The sequence below is a fragment of the Zalophus californianus genome, chromosome 6 (assembly GCF_009762305.2).
Source record: "Zalophus californianus isolate mZalCal1 chromosome 6, mZalCal1.pri.v2, whole genome shotgun sequence".
In the NCBI taxonomy this organism is placed as follows: domain Eukaryota; kingdom Metazoa; phylum Chordata; class Mammalia; order Carnivora; family Otariidae; genus Zalophus; species Zalophus californianus.
Window position 1 is genome coordinate 145,769,940 of NC_045600.1, and position 19,251 is coordinate 145,789,190.

General features: G+C 50.8%; 1 protein-coding gene across 1 annotated transcript in view; it reads right to left on the bottom strand.

Moving 5' to 3' along the window:
• Positions 1–3,174: 3,174 nt before the first annotated feature.
• Positions 3,175–19,251, bottom strand: part of TMED3 (transmembrane p24 trafficking protein 3) — a 31,929-nt gene continuing 15,852 nt past the window's right edge. Inside the window, exon 3 of the mRNA XM_027570619.1 lies at positions 3,175–3,848. Within this exon, the coding sequence (XP_027426420.1) occupies positions 3,774–3,848 (75 nt within the window). The 3' untranslated portion in view covers positions 3,175–3,773. The remainder of the gene's footprint in view (positions 3,849–19,251) is intronic.

Sequence of the window (19,251 nt, forward strand, 5' to 3'; positions counted from 1 at the left end):
ATTGCAGCAGAACCCCCTGTGGTGGTCTCGGCATTGGCAAAACCGGGGGGCCCTTGGAGAGGAAATGGACCATATTGATACCTTCGTGGCTGACTTCGGTCCATGGGAAGGAAGAACATCCTCTCTTGGTAGGAACGAGTGCAGGAAGCACCCATGAAAGATCAGCTAGTTCCCTGCCGTGGGGTCTGAAAACACTACTCGTTAAGCAGAAGATCCCACCACAATTCCAGGCCTGGGGTGGCAGGCGGCACAGGAGGCTGGCAAAGCCGTGAGCGATGCCGGTAGACATTCAGAGTGAGGTGGGGGACATTGGGGAGGGGAGGGGAGTGGTGTGGAGAGTCTCCTTCTCAGCTGAGTACCAAGAGGAAGTGTGCAAAGATGACAGACCACAGCAGCCTCTGCAAGCTTGGGGAGGGCCTGCAGACCCCCGTCGGGGAGGTCTGGCCCGTGTGGACCACATATCCATGGCTGGGGGGGCCTGCCTTCCTAGAAAGAAGTTCCCCCCAGGAGCTCTGCCCACTGGGCTGCTCGTTTCATTCCGGCTCCTGAGTGAAGAGTCAGAACCCAGCAGCGCCGCGACCCCACAGCCGTGCCTTCTGCCTTTCCTGGGCAGGCCTGCCGTTCGTATCGCTGAGGGTGGCCAGGCGTTCCGGTGATTTTCACATCACCAGCTGCAGGACACAAAACCAGGGAGGGAGGACATTCCTTCTGGTAACGTCCAAAGGAATCCAAGCCTCCATCCTAGCGAAGAGGATGAAAGCTCTCCTTGGATACAGTGCGGATAGTTTTGCAGGTGGGGAAACTGAGGCATGGGAAACTTGAATCACGTCCCAGTGAGTGGCAGTGTTTTGGCTCCAGAGCTCCCGCTCTTAGCATGGCAAGCCGGGTGGGCTCTGGGAGCAAGGGGAGGTGCTGTGGGATGGCAGGTCAGGGAGTCTGGGCTGACTCTGCAGCAACACAGCTCAGGCAGACTTTCAAGCAGCCAAAGAAGCATTTGTCACCCCCAAGGGTTAGCAAGCAGCCCCGAGGGGGGGCGGGGGGCGTGGCTGTGGCCTCATTTGTCTGCTCTTTTCTCTCCCAACCCTCCGATGACGAAGACCACATCTGGCCCCGCAGCCTGGGCACCCCGGTGCCACGGAACAGACCTCGGTGACACTGAGCAGTTGTCCTGGATAGAAGGAGCCCAAGTGAGTCAGTAATGTGCTCGAGGTGCAGAGCTTGCCCACAAGAAGAATTAAGACTGTTCCTGCAGATCACCGGCTCCCTCCCCATTGCTCAGAGAACCTTAACTTAACCTTCATCCCATTCTGCTATGTGTGCACCTCCTGAGCCAGAAAGTGAGAGCTGAGCTGAGCAGAAAGTGAGACCCAGATGCGTTCACCTCGGCTCCCGTCTGTGCTGGGGTCTCTCCTCCTGGTTCGGGGGGACTGAGTGCACTTCAGCTGGGCTCTGGCCCACGCGTTCAAGGCTGCGGAGATTACAGACCTACCGGTTTCTCCTCCTGCTTAAAACTCACCAACACCCGGAGAATGCCGCCCCTCGGCGGTGGGAACTGCGTGGGTGGAAATTGGCCCCTGAGCATCAAAATGTGATAAAAGAAAAATAAAACATAAAATTCCCAGAACAAGAGTGAACAAAACAGTGAGTCGGCAAAGTCAGGCAGATGCGGTGAAAGCACATTCGTGTGATGCTTATTTGGCCAAGAAAAGCAAAAGCTTAGTATATGGTACAGATTTCTCCTCTTCCTTTGACTAGGGCATTCATTCCTTATCGTGATTGAAAAGGGAATTGTAAGGACATATTCTTGAAGATCTGAAAATTCAGGTATCCTTGATCAAGCAAAATAGATCTTTTAATTAAAGCATTTCTCTGCGTGATACTGGAATTTAGAAGTTCTATTTTACAGAAAGTGTTTTTAAAAGTTTTAACTTGTCTGTTAAACTTAAGGAATTCAACTTGATAGGTATGCAAACCATGTTCAAATGCCCCAGAAGTTGCCTCCTCAAGGGTGTGGACCTTTATGTCCTGATGAGACTCTCCCCTGGTCCAGGAAGGAGGAGGAGAAGCAAGGGAAGGGGAGGGGGTACCCCTTGCACAGAGAGTTTAACGTGTCCGCTGCCGTGTGCACCTGCCCGAGGACAGGTCAGAATGCTCACGTAGCTCCTTCCCACCCCCACCCCCCCACCCCCTCCACCCCCCCCACGCCGTGCACAAGGGGCTTTTCTGACAAAAGAGAAAGGCACTCACTCGCCTCCTGAGTCTTACTACTGCTCCTTGCTCTGAGCTGTGAAAACCTGCAGGTGCGGAGCAAAGAGACATCTTACGGACCTGTCTGTGGAGGCAGTTCCTCTGATGACAGACGGAGGTGCCGTGGGCCTGCCCGGGCCTGGGGCTGGCCGGCATCCATGGGGCCCGGAGGCGCCCGGCTGAGGGTGACTCGTGCCGTTGGCACCTGCTTGTCGCCGGGCAGGATGTATTGTAGAGCTAGGTAGCGAGAAGGCTTTCATCTCTTCCATCCCCAAACGTGACGGAGAACCCCAGAACAGAGGGTGCGTCCGCTCTCCACGTTTCAGGTAAGCCGATCTTTTCTGAGACGTTTGGGTCCAAGGGCCTCTGCGGCCTAGCGGCACTGGCCTCCCTCGGCGCAGCCAGGACACTCTCCCAGCATGGGGGTCTTCAGCAGACGCTGATGAAAACCTTCTGCGATCTTTCCAGTTTGGTGTGCCTCATTCAGTGGGAGTTACAGCCTGTTTAATACATAGTCTCACGAGATATTTATTCCAATTAGAGTCTGACATCCTCTTATTTCACTTCAGAAAATGTTTGATACTCTTCTGTCTCCTTTTAACAAAAAAACAACTATGTGCTAGTTGTCAGGCTGATTCGTTTTCACACTTTAATTAAGTACGTAGGAAAAATTTGACTGTGGTCTCTAATGTGATTGATCACTTCTGATTCTTATACGTGATTCTTATTTAATGATCTTAAGAAGCCAGATGCCAGTGTTTGATCCACAAGCACGTACGCATCTCCCGAAGACCATGCTTCATATGCCCGGCTTCGTAAATCACAGTATGGAAACTACACTTCACACTGCACTTTACTAGATAAAGGGGAAAAATTTTACTCCATATATGTTCTTGGCTATTGACGGCTTTTAGTAATATATCCTACAAGATGCGCTCTGAGGGATTTCTTAATGGTTCTTTTTAAAATAATATTCTTTATAACACATGGAAAATAAAGTTGGTTCTTTCTAATTTTATTAAAGAAAGAAAGCAAGGCTGATGGGACGGACTGGTGGGCCAGCGAGGACTGGCTTTGCTGATTACATCACGCGGCAGATACTCTCCATGAGCTTGATAAAGTTAAATGCGCCCTTCCAACATTTCACCCAAAATAAAAATAGTTATAAAGCAGGCAAAGCGAAGAAAACATCTCATAAAATAATATTGTACTGAAAAGTTATATTGAAACAGGAATTGAAATTCTCCCACCTGTTCCTGATTCAACAAGGTGCCTCTGAGTGAAGAGCTAACAGTTGTCACAAACGGTCACTTCCTGCGTATTACAAAGGTGTTTTTGGTTATACTTCCAGAAGCTTAAATAAGGAATAACTTTAATCAATGGGTGACATTCACATGCAAAAAAAGGGGGCTCCAGTGAGTTGGACTGAAACAGTATTGCAGGCGGGCCTAAGGACGTCTCCAGCCGGCTCTGAATTGAACAGAAAACGTCGGTCAACAAAACAAGGGCGCCATTTTTGATGTGACTCAGACGGAGTTCCAAGAATCACGTGGCAGCTCTAGGATGTGATTTCTGAGACCAAGGTTTCTCAGCGTTTGGGTCTGTAGAAATGGAAAACAGGAACAGAAGAGGTGCCAAATCATGTCACATTTCAGCAACAAGTAAACTCGTCAGTGGAATAGGACCTAATTTTTTATAAAAGCCAACCATCACATTAAGAGATGTGTTTTCAACACACTTTGCTTTGTATTTTGTACTTTGTATGTGTGTTGCTTTGTGTGTGCAGCCAAAATGTGTCCCCCGCGTGCCCCGTCCTTCAGCATGGGGCTGTCCCTGGGAAGCGCGGCTCACCACGGACCCGTGCACGGAGTGCTGGACTATGGGAAGCAAGGGGTCCTGGGGCCTGTCACTTCCAGGCCAAGGCTTCAGAAAAGGGGGTGTGTGTCCCCTACACGTCCCCATCACTTCCCCCTGCTGGCTCGGCCCCTCGAGGAAAGAGGAGCCCCAGAACGGAGCAAAGCTGGGCTCTCCGAATCATTGAACAGACGGTGCACACAGACCAGAATATCCACCTGAGCCTGGCAGGTGAGCAAAAGACAAACTTCCGTGGTGTCGGGCCACTGGAATTCCGGGATTTGGTTAAGCAGCCATCACCACTTATATTTAATCATTATTTATCGTATTCGTCATACATCTGTGCTTTTTTTTTTAAATGTGTGTTAATAATGAATTATATTGAAAACTCAGTCCAGAGAGATTTTGGACCACATAGAGCCTTGTGGTCATGGGAAATCATTTAAAAATTCAATTACCATTTATATTCATAATCTTAATATAGAGAATTTGGCTGGACTGACCAACAAATAAAAAATATATTAGGCTAAAATTGTGCAATGATGGGGCACCTGGGTGGCTCAGTCGGTTAAGCGTCTGCCTTCGGCTCAGGTCATGATACTGGGGTCCTGGGATCAAGCCCTACGTTGGACTCCCTGCTTGGCGGGAAGTCTGCTTCTCCCTCTCCCTCGGTCTGTCACTCTGCCTACTTGTGCTCTCTCTCTCCCTGTCAAGTAAATAAATAAAATCTTTTTAAAAAATAAATAAATAAAATAAAATCGTGCAATGAAAGGGAACTAGCAGAATGAATTTGAGAAGATAAAAGGATGATATAAGATATCCTAATGTTAAAAAAGAGTTTGTTCATATGCAATTTTTAACCGATGGTGGCTTGCCTTGACTTACTACCAGAATCGCCTCTACAGCTTCCTTAAAATTGTTCAATACTTTAAAAATCTACGTACTGTAGTAAAGACACAAAATGTTATGAAAGCGTGAATTAGTAAGTGGTGAATCTATGTCTGGAGCTGGGATACCTTTACAATGATTCACTACACATGCACTCATCGATTACTCTCTATGTGCATGAATCTGTGTTAGAGGTTTGTAAAGGCACAAAGGTAAGAGTTAACACCGACACTCGGAAATACCCCACGCATTCTCTCTCTCTCCCTCTCTCTCTCACACACACACACGTTTAGAGTTTGCTATTTTTATTTTATTTTATTTATTTATTTGATGGAGATAGAGCACAAGCAGGGGGAGCAGCAGAGGGAGAAGCAGGCTCCCCGCCGAGCAGGGAGCCCGATGCGGGACTCAATCCCAGGACCCTGGGATCGTGACCTGAGCCGAAGGCAGATGCTTAACCAACTGAGCCACCCAGTCGCCCCTATTTTGTTTTATGTTCTTATTTTTTTTTGCAGATTTATCAAGGTGGGTTTGACAAATACAAACTGTATTTTTTTTGGGTTGTACAACATGATTTTTGAGGTATAGAACATGATGATTTGATGTATGTCTATATTGTGAAATGATCACCACAATCAAGCTAACTAATACATTCATCGCCTCGTGTAGTTACCATCTGTGTGTGTGGTGGGAATACTGAAGACCTCCTCTCTCAGCAAATTTCAAGCATACAATACAATACCATTAACTATAATCACCATGCTGTACCCTGCATCTCTAGAACTTACTCATCTTCTACCTGAAAGTTTATACCCTTTGGCTAACATCTCCCCAGCCCAGGCCCTGGCAACCACCATTCTACTCCCTGGTTCTATGAGGTTGACGTTTTTAGATTCCATGTAAGTGAGATCACACAATATCTGTCTTTTCCCGTCTGGCTTATTTACCTTAACACAATGTCCTTCAGGTTCACACGTGTTGCTGCAAATGTTCCTTCTCTTCTATGGCTGAATAATATTCATGTATATGAGATATATATATACATATATCTCCCACCTTCTTTACATTCACCCATCAGTGAACACTTAGGCTGTTTCCATGTCTTGGCTGTTGTGAATTACACTGCAATGGACACGGGAGTGCAGCTATCTCCTTCAGATTGTGATTTCATTTCCCTCAGATAAATCCCCAAAAGTGCAATTGCTGGATCATAGGGTAGCTCTACGTGTAACATTCCGAGGCACCTCCATACTGTTTTCCAGAGTGGCTGCAGCAGCTTGCATTCCCACCAACAGTGCACGAGGTTCCCCTTTCTCCATATCCTCGCCAACATCTATTGTTTCTTGTGTTGTTGATTCTAGCCATTCTGACGGGTGTGAGGTGAGTGTCTCATTGTGGTTTTGATTTGCATTTCCCTGATGATGAGTGATGTTGAGCATCTTTTCATGTAACTATTGCCCATCTGTACGTCTTCCTTGGAAAAACATCTATTCAGGTCCTTTACTCATTTTTAAAGGTTATTTATTTATTTGCTATTAAGCTGTAAGAGTTCCTTATATATTTCAGATATTAACCCCTTATTGTATATGTGATTTGAAAATACCTTCTGCCATTCAGTGGGTTGCCTTTAAAAGTTGTCTTAAAGTTTCTGTTGCCATGTGGAGCTGTTTAACTTGATATGATCCCACTCGTTTATTTTTGCTTGGGTGGCCTCTGTGTCTGGTGTCATAACCAGAAAAAAATCATCGCCAAGACCAAAGTCAAAGAGCTTTTCCCTCTGTTTTGTTCTAGGGGTTTCATGGCTTTAGGTCTTACACTTAAGTCTTTTATCCATTTGGAGGTCATCATTTTGAATAAGTAAGAAGGCACATCCACTCCTTCCCAGAAAATGGGCCTATGGAAACAAGCAAATGGCCCGACTCAAAATCGTTAAAAGAGCTGCCTTGTTCGTCTGGACATCCTATGCTTTGTCCTCATAGCTGTGATCCCGAGTCCCCTGTATCTCTCCAGTTCTCCCCAAAGTGGTGAAGCCAGTGGCCCATCCCAGGCTCCTCGGCTTCATGAAGACCCCTAGTGGCTGCAGTCACAGCCTCCACCCCAACTCCCCCTGAGCCACTGAAAACAATTCACACGTGGCCTAGCCAGGTGGCCTGAGGTTTTTCTGGATGGCGGGCTTGGAGTTCTGCAGAACTATACAACTGATCCGATCTCGGCCAGCTCGATGAGGCCAGGAAGCGGGGAGAAGTCTGAGCCCCCACTAAAAACAGCAAAACCAACAAACAGTAACAAAAGGGGCTAAACGGAAAATATTTCGAGATTATGGCTGGTGTTTAACTCAGTACACCAGCATCTCGAGGAGCCTGCCGGAAGATCAATGCAATTTCAGAGACCGTAAGGAAAGTCTTCATTCCGAATCTGAAGAGGGGCTGCTTTTGATCCTCCTGTGCTGGTCAGATCACCTCTGTTCTGGGTGACACACTCTGTGCGCAACCCTGACAAATTCCCTCCACGACCCCACTCCAGCACATGGGTAGCCGGGCACATTATTCCAATGCTGGGGTTTCACAAGAACTTCTGACACTGTGTAACTCCCCTGAAACACAACATGAAAAACGACCATAAAACCTAGCTCTAAAAGGCCTCTGTCTCTGCTATTCTGATTTGTTACCCAAGAACCCCAAAAGTGATCACACATAAGGTCCTGGTCTTCACAGCATGGTCTACAGGAATTACAGGCTGCTGTATTTTCATTTAATGTAAGACAACACCTTTTGTTAAGTAAATAAAGTTTTACAACAGTGAGTCCCCCTAATTTGGAAGAGGTAAGTACAGGATTTATGGTAGGAGGGCGTCTGGTGGGGTTAGATATCCCCAACTGTAAACTCCTGGTTCTCTGGGAAGGCTTATGGAGAGGACCCCTTCATGAGACCTCAGCAACCAGGGCAGGGCTTGGAGAAGATGCTCCCTCCAGGAACAGAGGGCACTGGTCTGTTTGAAGCTTCCCCTAGACCCTGTTTCTTGAGGCTCAGTAGCCGGGTTGGCAACCTGACAAGGAGGCAGGGCCCAAAGCCGGGATGGTCTGATCTACCTGTTCAACCTGGTCCATGTGCAAATCAGCCTAAACAAGAAGGTCCTCAAAATCAGCCATACTTGTTTCAAAAACATCCCTAAGCCCCCAGACCCTGGTGATTTTTTTAATTTTTTTATTAACATATAATGTATTATTTGTTTCAGGGGTACAGGTTTGTGATTCATCAGTCTTACACAATTCACAGCGCTCACCATAGTACATACCCTCCCCAATGTCCATCACCCAGCCGCCCCATCCCTCCCACCCCCCTCCACTCCAGCAACCCTCAGTTTCCTAAGATTAAGAGTCTCTTACGGTTTGTCTCCCTCTCTGCTTTTGTCTTTTTTTTTTTTTAAGATTTTATTTATTTATTAGAGAGCGAGCGAGCGAGAAACGGCATGAGAGGGGAGAGGGTCAGAGGGAGAAGCAGGCTCCCCGGTGAGCCGGGAGCCCAATGTGGGACTCGATCCCAGAATCCCAGGATCATGACCTGAGCCAAAGGCAGTCGCTTAACCAACTGAGCCACCCAGGCGCCCTCTGGTTTTGTCTTATTTCATTTTTCCCTCCCTTCTCCTATGATCCTCTGCCTTGTTTCTCAAATTCCACATGTCAGTGAGATCATATGATACTTGTCTTTCTCTGATCGACTTATTTCGCTTAGCATAATACCCTCTAGTTCCATCCACGTTGTTGCAATTGATAAGATTTCATTTTTTTGATGGCTGCATAATATTCCATTGTGTATATATACCACTGCTTCTTTATCCATTCATCTGTCGATGGACATCTTGGCTCTTTCCACAGTTTGGCTATTGTGGACATTGCTGCTATAAACATTGGGGTGCAGGTGCCCCTTCGGATCACTATATTTGTATCTTTGGGGTAAACACCCAGCAGTACAGTTGCTGGGTCATAGGGTAGCTCTATATTTAACTGTTTGAGGAACCTCCACACTGTTTTCCAGAGGGGTTGCACCAGCTTGCATTCCCACCAACAGTGTAGGAGGGTTCCCCTTTCTCCACATCCCCGCCAACATCTGTCGTTTCCTGGCTTGTTAATTTTAGCCATTCTGACTGGTGTGAGGTGGTAACTCATTGAGGTTTTGATTTGGATTTCCCTGATGCCAAGCGATGTTGAGCACTTTTTCATGTGTCTGTTGGCCATTTGAATGTCTTCTTTGCAGAAATGTCTGTTCATGTCTTCTGCCCATTTCTTGACTGGATTCTTTGTTCTTTTGGGTGTTGAGTTTAAGTTCTTTATAGATCTTGGATGCTAGCCCTTTATCTGATATGTTATTTGCAAATATCTTCTCACATTCTGTCGGTTGTCTCTTGGTTTTGTTGACTGTTCCCTTTGTTGTGCAGAAGCTTTTTATCTTGATGAAGTCCCAATAGTTCATTTTTGCCCTTGCTTCCCTTGCCTTTGGCGATGATTCTAGGAAGAAGTTGCTGCGGCTGAGGTCGAAGAGGTTGCTGCCTGTGTTCTCCTCAAGGATTTTGATGGATTCCTGTTTCACACTGAGGTATTTCATCCTTTTTGAGCCCCCAGACCCTTGTTAATCAGGCAGGGGATTGGGCAGGTGCGCAGCAGAAAGAGGCCGGGGACAGGAAAGCGTGCATTTGCATCTCAAAGCATGCTCTGACTCTGTTTTCCCTGGGGGAGTCTTTAACTGGATCCACCTAACCCTGATGCATTGTCCAGCTGCCCAACAGATTCTTGCTTTAGGCAGGAAAAGCCTCAGACCAACCGCAGAGGCCACGGAACCCGCGGGAGCACAGCTGAAGGTCGCCTGCCATGGCTCTGGGAGCAGACTTTGTCCTCATGCAGGCACTTCATCTCGTGTCCGTTTGCAGCAATGAGAGGGACGGATGATTAAGTACCATGGGGAGGCATGCTAAATTCACTGGAAGATGGGCTTGCTCACATTAAACCGTATTTATAACCTTTTGCAGTTGAGGACAATTGAACAGCCAAAGAAAATAGCCCAAGAGGGAAACCGAAGAGATTTAAGATGCCTTGATGGAAGGTTCTTGACTATGCTCCCAGACTGGTACAATCTCGTTGAAAATGCAACCCTTTCCTTCTCTTTACCAGGAGAATCTATGGATAAAAGAGAAAACAGCCCAGGACTGGTCTTTTCTGCCTGATTAGTGGTGTTTACAAAACACACATGCCTTGTGTAGCCAGGGAATGTCTGGTGCAAGCTTGTGTGCAGATGGAACGTGGGCAACACATGAGCTCCATTCTCCGCCATCCCCCTCTCCTTTACGGGTCCACGACTGGCCCAGAGCTGGGTCCTGAAGAATCCCAGATGAAGGAATCAAGAAAGGGTGGATGTGTCCTTTCAAACAGATCAAACCGGAAGAAAGCTCCTTGTTCAGACTTACCCGGCAATTTCACTCAAAACGGCACACATCACGGGTACAGCCGGGGCGGTGATGAGAACAAGGGATTTGGAAGGATTCTACTGAACTCTAGTCACCCAGCTGGAAGTGAGGATAAAATCCCGGAGGCAGGGATGGGGAGGGAAGGGGCAGGAGTGCTGGGGTGTGGACGGTGCTCTGGAGGGGAGGGAACAGCTTCCGGGACAGGAAGAGAACGTCATTCAATTCAACGTGTCTGTACCCCACACTCAATGGAGCCTGTATCGCAGATTCTCTACCCCACCTGCTGCCCCTTTTCCTCGGGGCCAGTAAGCCATCCGTTCCCCATGGCTCCCTTCCCCACCTGGGGCCCCGATGCGGCATCTCCTCCATGTCCCAGCATTACCCCAAAAGCCCCCAGTCCCCAACTATCACCAACAGACGGCATTTCATATGGATCTGCACGACACGCTGCAGCCCCAAGACTCAGATGTGAAATACGTTTGTACACATCATCCCATCTTCGGACCCTACCCAGGGAGCTCAGTGGTGAAACATGCAGCCTAACTGATCCCCTTAAGGACACACATTTTGGCATGTTTGGTTTTCTGGAAGTAGGGCCAACTTGGCAAATTAAAAGATACCGTCTCCACTGTTTTAGAGTAAAATGTAAGGTGGCTTTGAGAGAGCCCAGTGGATATTGATTAAATCTGATTACCACCTAACCATTAACAGTCCACCTGCCTCTCTAGGGGGGGTCAGATGCCTCTCCCATCCCTGTGACCGAGCTCTGATCAGTGGGGGGCTGCACGCACATTCAGGGGTTGCAGGAGAAGCCCAAAGGAGCGGAGGCGACGTGTCCATGCCCAGCTGAGTGCACAGGTAGATGCTTGTGAGGATGGTGGCCTGCACGGTGTCACATGAGCCAGAGGGCTGGACCAACCCCAGAGGATGCCTATGGGTTCCTCCAGATCCACGGCCTCGACCCGCAACACACTGCCTTGATTATTAAATTCCGTCATGAACGAGGTCACAAACGTAGGGGCATGCACTTGACATCGAATAGCAGGGCTGGTTATAAAGGGAAATCGGGGTGTGAGAAGGGTTGCAGGGGCAAAGGGAGTCCCCCCAGACCCGCCAGAGCAGTGAGGCTGGTGGAGCCCCCAAGACAGCCAGGCCGTTTGCAGAATGCCAGGAATGTGCGCTCCCTTGGAAGCTGGGGGTGCCTGGGAGCCTGGTAGCCAGACGCCACCCTGCTGGGCCTGCAAGCGGCTGTTGCCACCTGCTGGACGTGACTTCAGACGCAGGGGGAGAGAGGGGCGCAGGCGGGGGCCTCTCCCTTCCTTTTGAGAAGGAGAGCAGGAGCTCCTGACGCGGCATGCAGGCCTGGCACTCACAGCTTGCCCTTGAACGCGAGCCATTCACAGAACACCCACATCAGACAAGGCCACTCACCTGGGCCAGGCTGGGGCAGGACAAAAGCAAGCCACTCCGTGAGCAGGTGTGAACACGGACCAACCCTGAGCACGGCCCAAGCCACAGACTGCCTGGCCACCCCCCGTGCTGGCCGACACCGTTACCTGGGATGGTTGTGGCCTCACGTGCTCTCCTCCCAGAACAGACTCGTTCACACACCCCAATCACAGAATTACCCCTGCTTCCTGGCAGCACCCACCCCAGAGAAAGCCCCTTAGACTCGCCCCAGAACCACCTGCCACAAGCCCAGTCCCTGCCGTGGGTTCTCTCCAACACCGCCTTGCTGAGACGCCCGCGTTGCCATCGTGTGCCATCCCCGCCCCGAGCCAGGTACTAATGGAGCTGGCCAACCCCAGGGGAGTGCCTGGTGGTCTCGGGCCTGCTGCCAGTGGGGGCACGGTGACCAGCTATCGGACCCAGCCCGGGACACCTGACAAGCACCAGATGGGAACCAGGGTGGCTGACTGGCCAGCCCGCTATCTCCGCGTTACCAGGGTAGCTGTAACTCGCCGGGATGGTCCTCCGCCTCACCACGTTTCCGCGTGTCTCCTCTGTCCTCGCCATCTGAGTGCTGAATTTCTGCTTCACTAATTCAGCTGTGTGACCTCCTGCCTAGCCCTGTTGCGGCACCTGCATCCTATAGGACTCTGCCAGGTGCCAGGTGAGACCTACTTGGCGAGAGATGCCTCTAGGTCCCCAGCCATGTCCTCCACCCGGGGAAGGTTGGCAGCTCCGGGACCCAGAAGCCCAGGGGGTGAAGGCGGAGCCTGACACCAGCTCTCCTGGAACATCGTGTGTCCTCCAGAGCCCCCTTCACGGCGGCTGCTGTTAGCAGGCCGACACTGGGTGCCCGGCTGGGTGTTCCTGTCTTAGGCCTCCTGCCACCGCTCACGCCAGGGCAGACCCTCCCACGCCACCGCCACGTTTCTACTGGTCACTGTCCCCAGCCTCAGCGCCGACCCAGCTCTGTCATGGTCATTGACGGATTCCAAAATGCGGTTGCCACCATGCCCCTCCCAGGGTAACAGGTGACTGTCGGGTCTGGCTCTCTCTATATTTGCATATTTTATTTTTGAATGTTTGGTATTTGGGCTTATCATTCAGAACAAGGTAAAGAACTCCAGAACCGCAGGATAACCCTGGGAAGTTGAGGACGGATGAGGGGTGTTTTCCCCTAGACATATCGCAATATTAAAATCGCCGTCTCAGCCACCTAGACCAAATTATTTGTCTAGGAACTTGACAACATGGAAGGTTTTATTTTTGTCCTTTTTGTGACAAACACAGAAATGAAAGCAATAATGTCATTTGCTCGTTACTAGATATCATTAATATTCATGAAGACACTCCCTATTTCCTTCTCAAGGACCAAGAACTGCTCACGGCTTTCAGCAAGCATGGTCCCTGTGCACAGAAGAGGCTAATCACTCGAGCACTGAGTCCATTCTGCATGTCGGGCTGCCACACCTGCTCTGGAGTGGAGGAAATCTGCAGGACGAGGGTCCACTCGTGGAGAACCTGACCCTGGGATGAGTGTAAGGCACGGGTTCTGTTGGGGAAACCACACAAGCCCGTGTGATGAGGCACGCAGTCCCCTGCACTGTCCTCACCCGTGGAGGAGTACAGAGGGGCCGGGCGCGTGTGCACAGGGGAGACCCTCCCTCTGCCACCCCTCCTTCCAGCATGAGAACGAGCTGCCCCACTCACAGACCTAGCCCCTCCACCCAGGGGAGGCTGCATGGGGCTACCTTCTTGGTATAGCAGAGAGAAGTCAATGTTGTGATCTTTGCAAGTAATGTATCTCCCACCGATAGAAATATTGGGGGGGGGGCAGTGGTCAGAGGCTCTGGGGTAGACCCACGATCTCCTTCTGGGCCCAGCTGGGGATGACTTTGTCCTTGACCTCCTGACCTTGAAGCTGAATGCCACAGGTGACAGTCATGAAAGATGGATTCCAGCCCCCACTCCCCCATCTGTGGGTCATTTGCCTGTTCACATCCTGTAGGTCTGGTCCCTATTACCCCAGAAATAGAGGGACACACCTAAAGGTTTGTGCTTGGGAGGGACGAAATGAGCGTCCCACCCACTCGTCGTGGCTCCTAGCCCTGGGCCCTGTCCATCAGGCCACGCTGCCTCTCCTGGCTGTTCAGAGGGAGCCCAGACCCACAGGCCTGTGCTCTGGGCCTGTGGTGGAGGACAGAGCACAGGCCTGTTCCCCCGGGGTTTCCCCCGCACCCCAGTCTTTCCCCCACCCCGTCCATAGAAACAGGCACCCTTCAGTGTCTGATCCCTTGGGGTCTGCTGTATGGTTGATAAGCAAACCTGTGCTTCTGTGGAAGCTGGGACAAGGGCTCTAATAAAACACTGTGTCTCCCAAGAAGGACATGGATGCAAAATTTTCAAAGAGGACAGTCAAAGACTCAGAATCCTGGGGTGTGACCGCATGAAGGGACCTCAGTGACACCACAGACAGACCAACACACCCACTTCCCAGATGGGGAAGCTGAGGCTCAGAAAGCAGAAGGGATTTCTGCAATGCTCTGCAATCATTAAGAAGTGGATCCCACGGTTCCTGATGTCCAGGCCAGTGTCCTTCCAACTGCCTGGGACATCGAGGGGACCGTGAGTGCCCAGCATGACAGCCCCCTGGGAGGGGCTGAGGGTACCCTCACAGACAGCAGGACCCCAAAGGACAAAGGCAAATAAGGACGTGAATTCAAGAAGAGCATGTTTTGTGAATTTTTTTTTTTTTGCTTAAAAAATGTGTCAAGTTCTAAAACTAATAACACACTTGTTATTTTTTCAAGTGTGGAAGCGTGTAACACGGGACATCGACCGCCCCTGCCGGGGTCCCCACCAATAGGCGCTGCGTCCTGTCAGACATTTCATACGTACGCACACATACACAGAGCGGGGGTGTGTTTATAAATGTGTACACGTGGTTTTCCTACAACGGGGCTCAGAGGACACGTTCCACTCCGCAGTTTGCTTTAGTCTGCACGCAGGCTCGGCCGCCTGTCGGCAGTATGGATGCCCTCTTCCGTGACGTCTACACGGAAATCCACAGTGTTGCCATGCCCTCCCTTACTGAACTCAGCGGCGGATGCTCGGGCTGTCTCAGGTCACCAGAATGTTCCATGAAGGCCACCGCTCCCGACAACGAGGAAGAGCGGGCTGAGAAGACTGTTAAACCTCACACTTAAAATGTAAAAAGTAAATGGCACGTTCCCAAACACTCAGTGAATTCGTAAAAAAAAAAAAACAAACCCAGCTGGGATGTGGGCAGCAGATGCCATCCTGAAAACCACAGCTGGGCAAGTAAAGGACGGGCTCGGGGAAGGGGACGACGAGCCGGGCAGGTGAGGGCCGAGGCCGGCTCGCTGAAGCGGACTCTCCCGGGTGGCGCGTACGGGCCGGCGCCCCCCCCACCCCAGACCCTGAGCCAGGGGCAGACCATGGGGCGATGACCACCGTCTCTCCTGCTCTCACACCTGCCGTGTCTTCGGCAGGGCTCCACGTGTGCTTCCAGGCCAGGGTCAGACGCTGGAGAGGTCCAGCGGGCAGAAAACTGGTTGCGGCAGGTCTGAACTGCCAGCACCCCTGGGGACTGGAGTCCTGCTTTTGATGGCAGACTGGTTTTCTGGGACTCTGAGAACCTTCTTTCTGGCTGGCATAGGCTGGCGTGGCATTCATGCCTCCAGCCGGGCTGGCCACCTACCCCCGACCCGGATCCTGGGCTGCAGGGGACCCTCCGACTGGACCCCCGGTGCTGGCCACCCCCACCACCTCCGGATTTGGAAACACGTCCACAGGGCCCTTCGGGCAGCCGTCACCGTACCAGTGAGCCACAGCATCGCAGGGTAGCTGAATCGTCCCACCGGGTGGGCTCTGAAGTCACAGCTGACTTCCTGGTCTCGTGCACATTGTTGACTTGATTGATCCAAGATTGCAGCTCATTTCAGAGGACCTGGGGTGCTCGGCAACAGGATACTGGCAGAGGCTTACTTCCCGCACCACTGAGACCAGGTAGGGACGCAGGCCCAGGGACAGGGGTCGCAAAGGGAAGCCACACCGACCCGGTCCCCCCGCAGATCCGTCACAGCCTTTGGAAAGATAACTCGTGGAGGGCGCTTATGAAATGTCTGGTGTTGCCTCTGCCCCAGCAGAGGTCCTTCCCAAAGAGAGAGCAGAATATGCCAAATATGAAGCTACGGAGCCCACTGACACATGGAGCTCTGGCCCCTGCAGGGTGACACCGCATGGGGTTTCTCTGCCTCCATCCTGCTCCCTGCGGCGGGCGGCGGGGTGGGCCTGGGGCTCCCTGCACCTGCACGGCGAGGCCCCCCTCCTGTGTGCTCCTTTCCTTTCTTTTCTCTTCCTGTCACTGGAACGGTTTTCCAGGGAATGTGAAGCATGAGTAAGAGGCCAAGAGTCCAGGTGGCTCGCTCTTAGCAAAGGCCGACGGCCCGCCATGGGCTGTCGGGCTTCCGTGGGGGGGGTCACGCCCAGGCGTCGGGTGGGAGGGGGACGGGCATGTCCTGGGCCTGCCCGCTGGGCAGAAACCTTCCCTGGGCTCTGTCTAGCTGCAGTCAGTGCACTCGAGGAGGCTGCTGGTCAGGGGACAGGGTCTTCTGGTCATCTCTCTCCCTGTCCCCTCCCCCTCCCCCACCCTGCTCCAACCAAGAACCACCAAACCCTGACTTTCATTTTCTGGACAGAAATGAACGGCAACACTGGGGCCTTTGGAATAGGCCCACGAAGAGTTTCACACACATTCCTACTGTCCAAGCAGCTATGAGCCCCAATCCTTGAAATTTCAGAAAACACACCCCAGCTGTCCAGGGGAAGTCCTTTTCCTGCAAGTCGGGTTCTTCGCTGTCACTTCGGGCTTGTGCAGGGGAAACGGAGGGGCCGCCCACCATCTCTGGGATCCCAAACACACGCTTCCAAATCGGATTCGTGATCATCCAGGCGAGGATCCGTGGGAAAGCCGGGGTCACTGGCTTCTCGCTGAGAGGCCGAAGAAGCAGGTGACAACACATGGATTTGGGGGCCAGCAAAATGAGACAGTGGAGTTGTCAGGCTTTGCTGAAGGTAGCGATCTTGTTTCTTCCTTTTTTAGATTCTATTCTATTACACAATAACATGTTCACTTTATAAAGAGCAGAAACTTTATAAAGAGTAGAAAACTTAGATGAGCAAAACACAACACAAAATCTGCAAATCACACGTGATCTACCATCGAGGAACAAAACATGGTGCTGTCTTGAGGATATTCTTTCTGGACTTCTGTCTCTGCAAAAAAAATGTGTATGTGTGCACTTTGAACCCCAACTGGGACCACACTCTGGACCATGTTTTATATCCTTCTTTTTGGCTCTCAAGAAAGTTGTTTTCTTCATAAAGTTCCTGCACATTTTAAAAAGCTTTTTCCTCTAGTGGTAGAATAGATATAATTTTTTGTTGTTACAGCAATTGGGATTTTTTTTTTTTACCATTAAGTTTTCTAACCAGCTATCCTTAGTAATTTGTAAGAAGATATTGATTTTGTATACATTTTTAAACAGCCTCTTTGTTCTTATTAGTCCTAATAGATTTTTAGTTAATTACTACGGGTTTTCCACAACGAGAATCATCTCAGTGACAAATAAAGATTATTTTGTTTCTCTTAAAATCATGACTTTTTTCTTTTCTTTGGAGGGCTTGAGTGCAGAAAGAAAAATCAGTTCTTGAAAGGAATGTGACCCAGTAGTAAATGTCTTAAGCGTTCCCCAGCGTGGCTGCATCTGAGACCGTATTGATTTGGGATTGACCACAGGACACCCTACATTCCGGCGCCGGGCAGCATTTGTCTCCTGAAAAATGGCCGCAGATTCGCAGCAGGTGAGCGCCAAGGCCGGACTGTTCACCGGGGATCAGAGCACGAGGGGAACGCCAGCCTTCCGGGGGTGCCCTCTGGAGAGTCTGGGAATGGGGGTGAAGCCAGGCCTAGGGGAAGTTTACTGATTGTTCCGGGCGGGGGGGGGTGGGGGGGACCAACAGTCTGTGCCAAAAAGGGTTTTTTTTTTAAATCAATTTTCCCATTTCACTTTATGAAGTATTTTCTTCAGTGGAAGAGAAGAGAATCTATTGTGAAGCCCTAGTTATTATAGATTTTTTCCATCTTTTCAATAAGCAGATACTGAATTGACCACCAGTCCTAAAACTGCGCCTGTCATGGATTGCCACTTCTCGGGGGGTGTCCCTCTCGCTGCAGCTGGTCCTGGGAGCTGGAGGGCCGGAGCTTCCAGACCTGCTTCTCCCTCCACACTCGCCCACGATGGCCTGCGTTGGCACACGGTCTTCTACACGTATACGAGTCCCGCAGTTCCCTCTGGCCTGACTGCCACCTGGCACCACTGTCAAGTCGACGTCTCACTCAGTAGCTCACGGGGCCCCAGACCCTGGGTCTGCCCCCACCACCTCCCACCCGAAAACTCTCCTTCCCACGGGCAAGCCCACCTCATAACCGGGACCACTTTGCACCCAGTCGTTCAAAGTCGTGAAGTTGTCCTTGACCCCTCCTCTCCTGCTTTGGTGCCCCCAACCCAAGAGCCCGACCCTTAACCCCCACCCTGCTGAGGCCACTGCCACCTCTGCCCAGACTAATATGGTGGCCTCAGCCCCCCAACTCGCATCCACCCACAGCACAACCAGAGGGACCCCTTGGAATATAATCCCACTGAAATGGGAATGTTCACTGCAGTTCTGTTGGAAAAAGCCCCACACTGGAAACAAGCCCAATGTCTGTCCGTGTGTAAATTGTTAAACTGTGGTACACACGCACCACGGGATACTTACTACACAGAGTCAGACGGAAGCACCAGTAAAGGCACCTGCCAACCTTGCTGGGTCTCAAAGGCATTCTGCTGAGTGAAAAAAGCCAAGCTCAACAAACTGCATGATTCCACTGATGCATCTTCAAAATGACACGATTACAGAAATGGAGAACTGGTAAGTGGCTGCTGGGGGTTACAGATGGTGGGGGGGCAGGGGGGAGGTCTTCGTGGTGAGGGAACAGTTCTGGATCCAGGTGATGGTGGTGGTTCCGCGTGTGTGACAGGATGGGCTGGGGCTGTACACGCGGCGCCGACGTCAACGCCCGGTTTTGAAAGTCTCCTGTAATTACCCAGGATGCGACGATCGACAGAAACTGAGCAAAGGGGATACCAGATCTCTCCTAAAACTATATTTCTAGACTTCTTTTTTTTTTAGTGCAATTTTAGGTTCACAACCCAATTGAGAGGGAAATCCAGAGATTTCCCCCAGACCCTCCACCTCTATACATGCACGGCGTCCACATCATCAAATCAC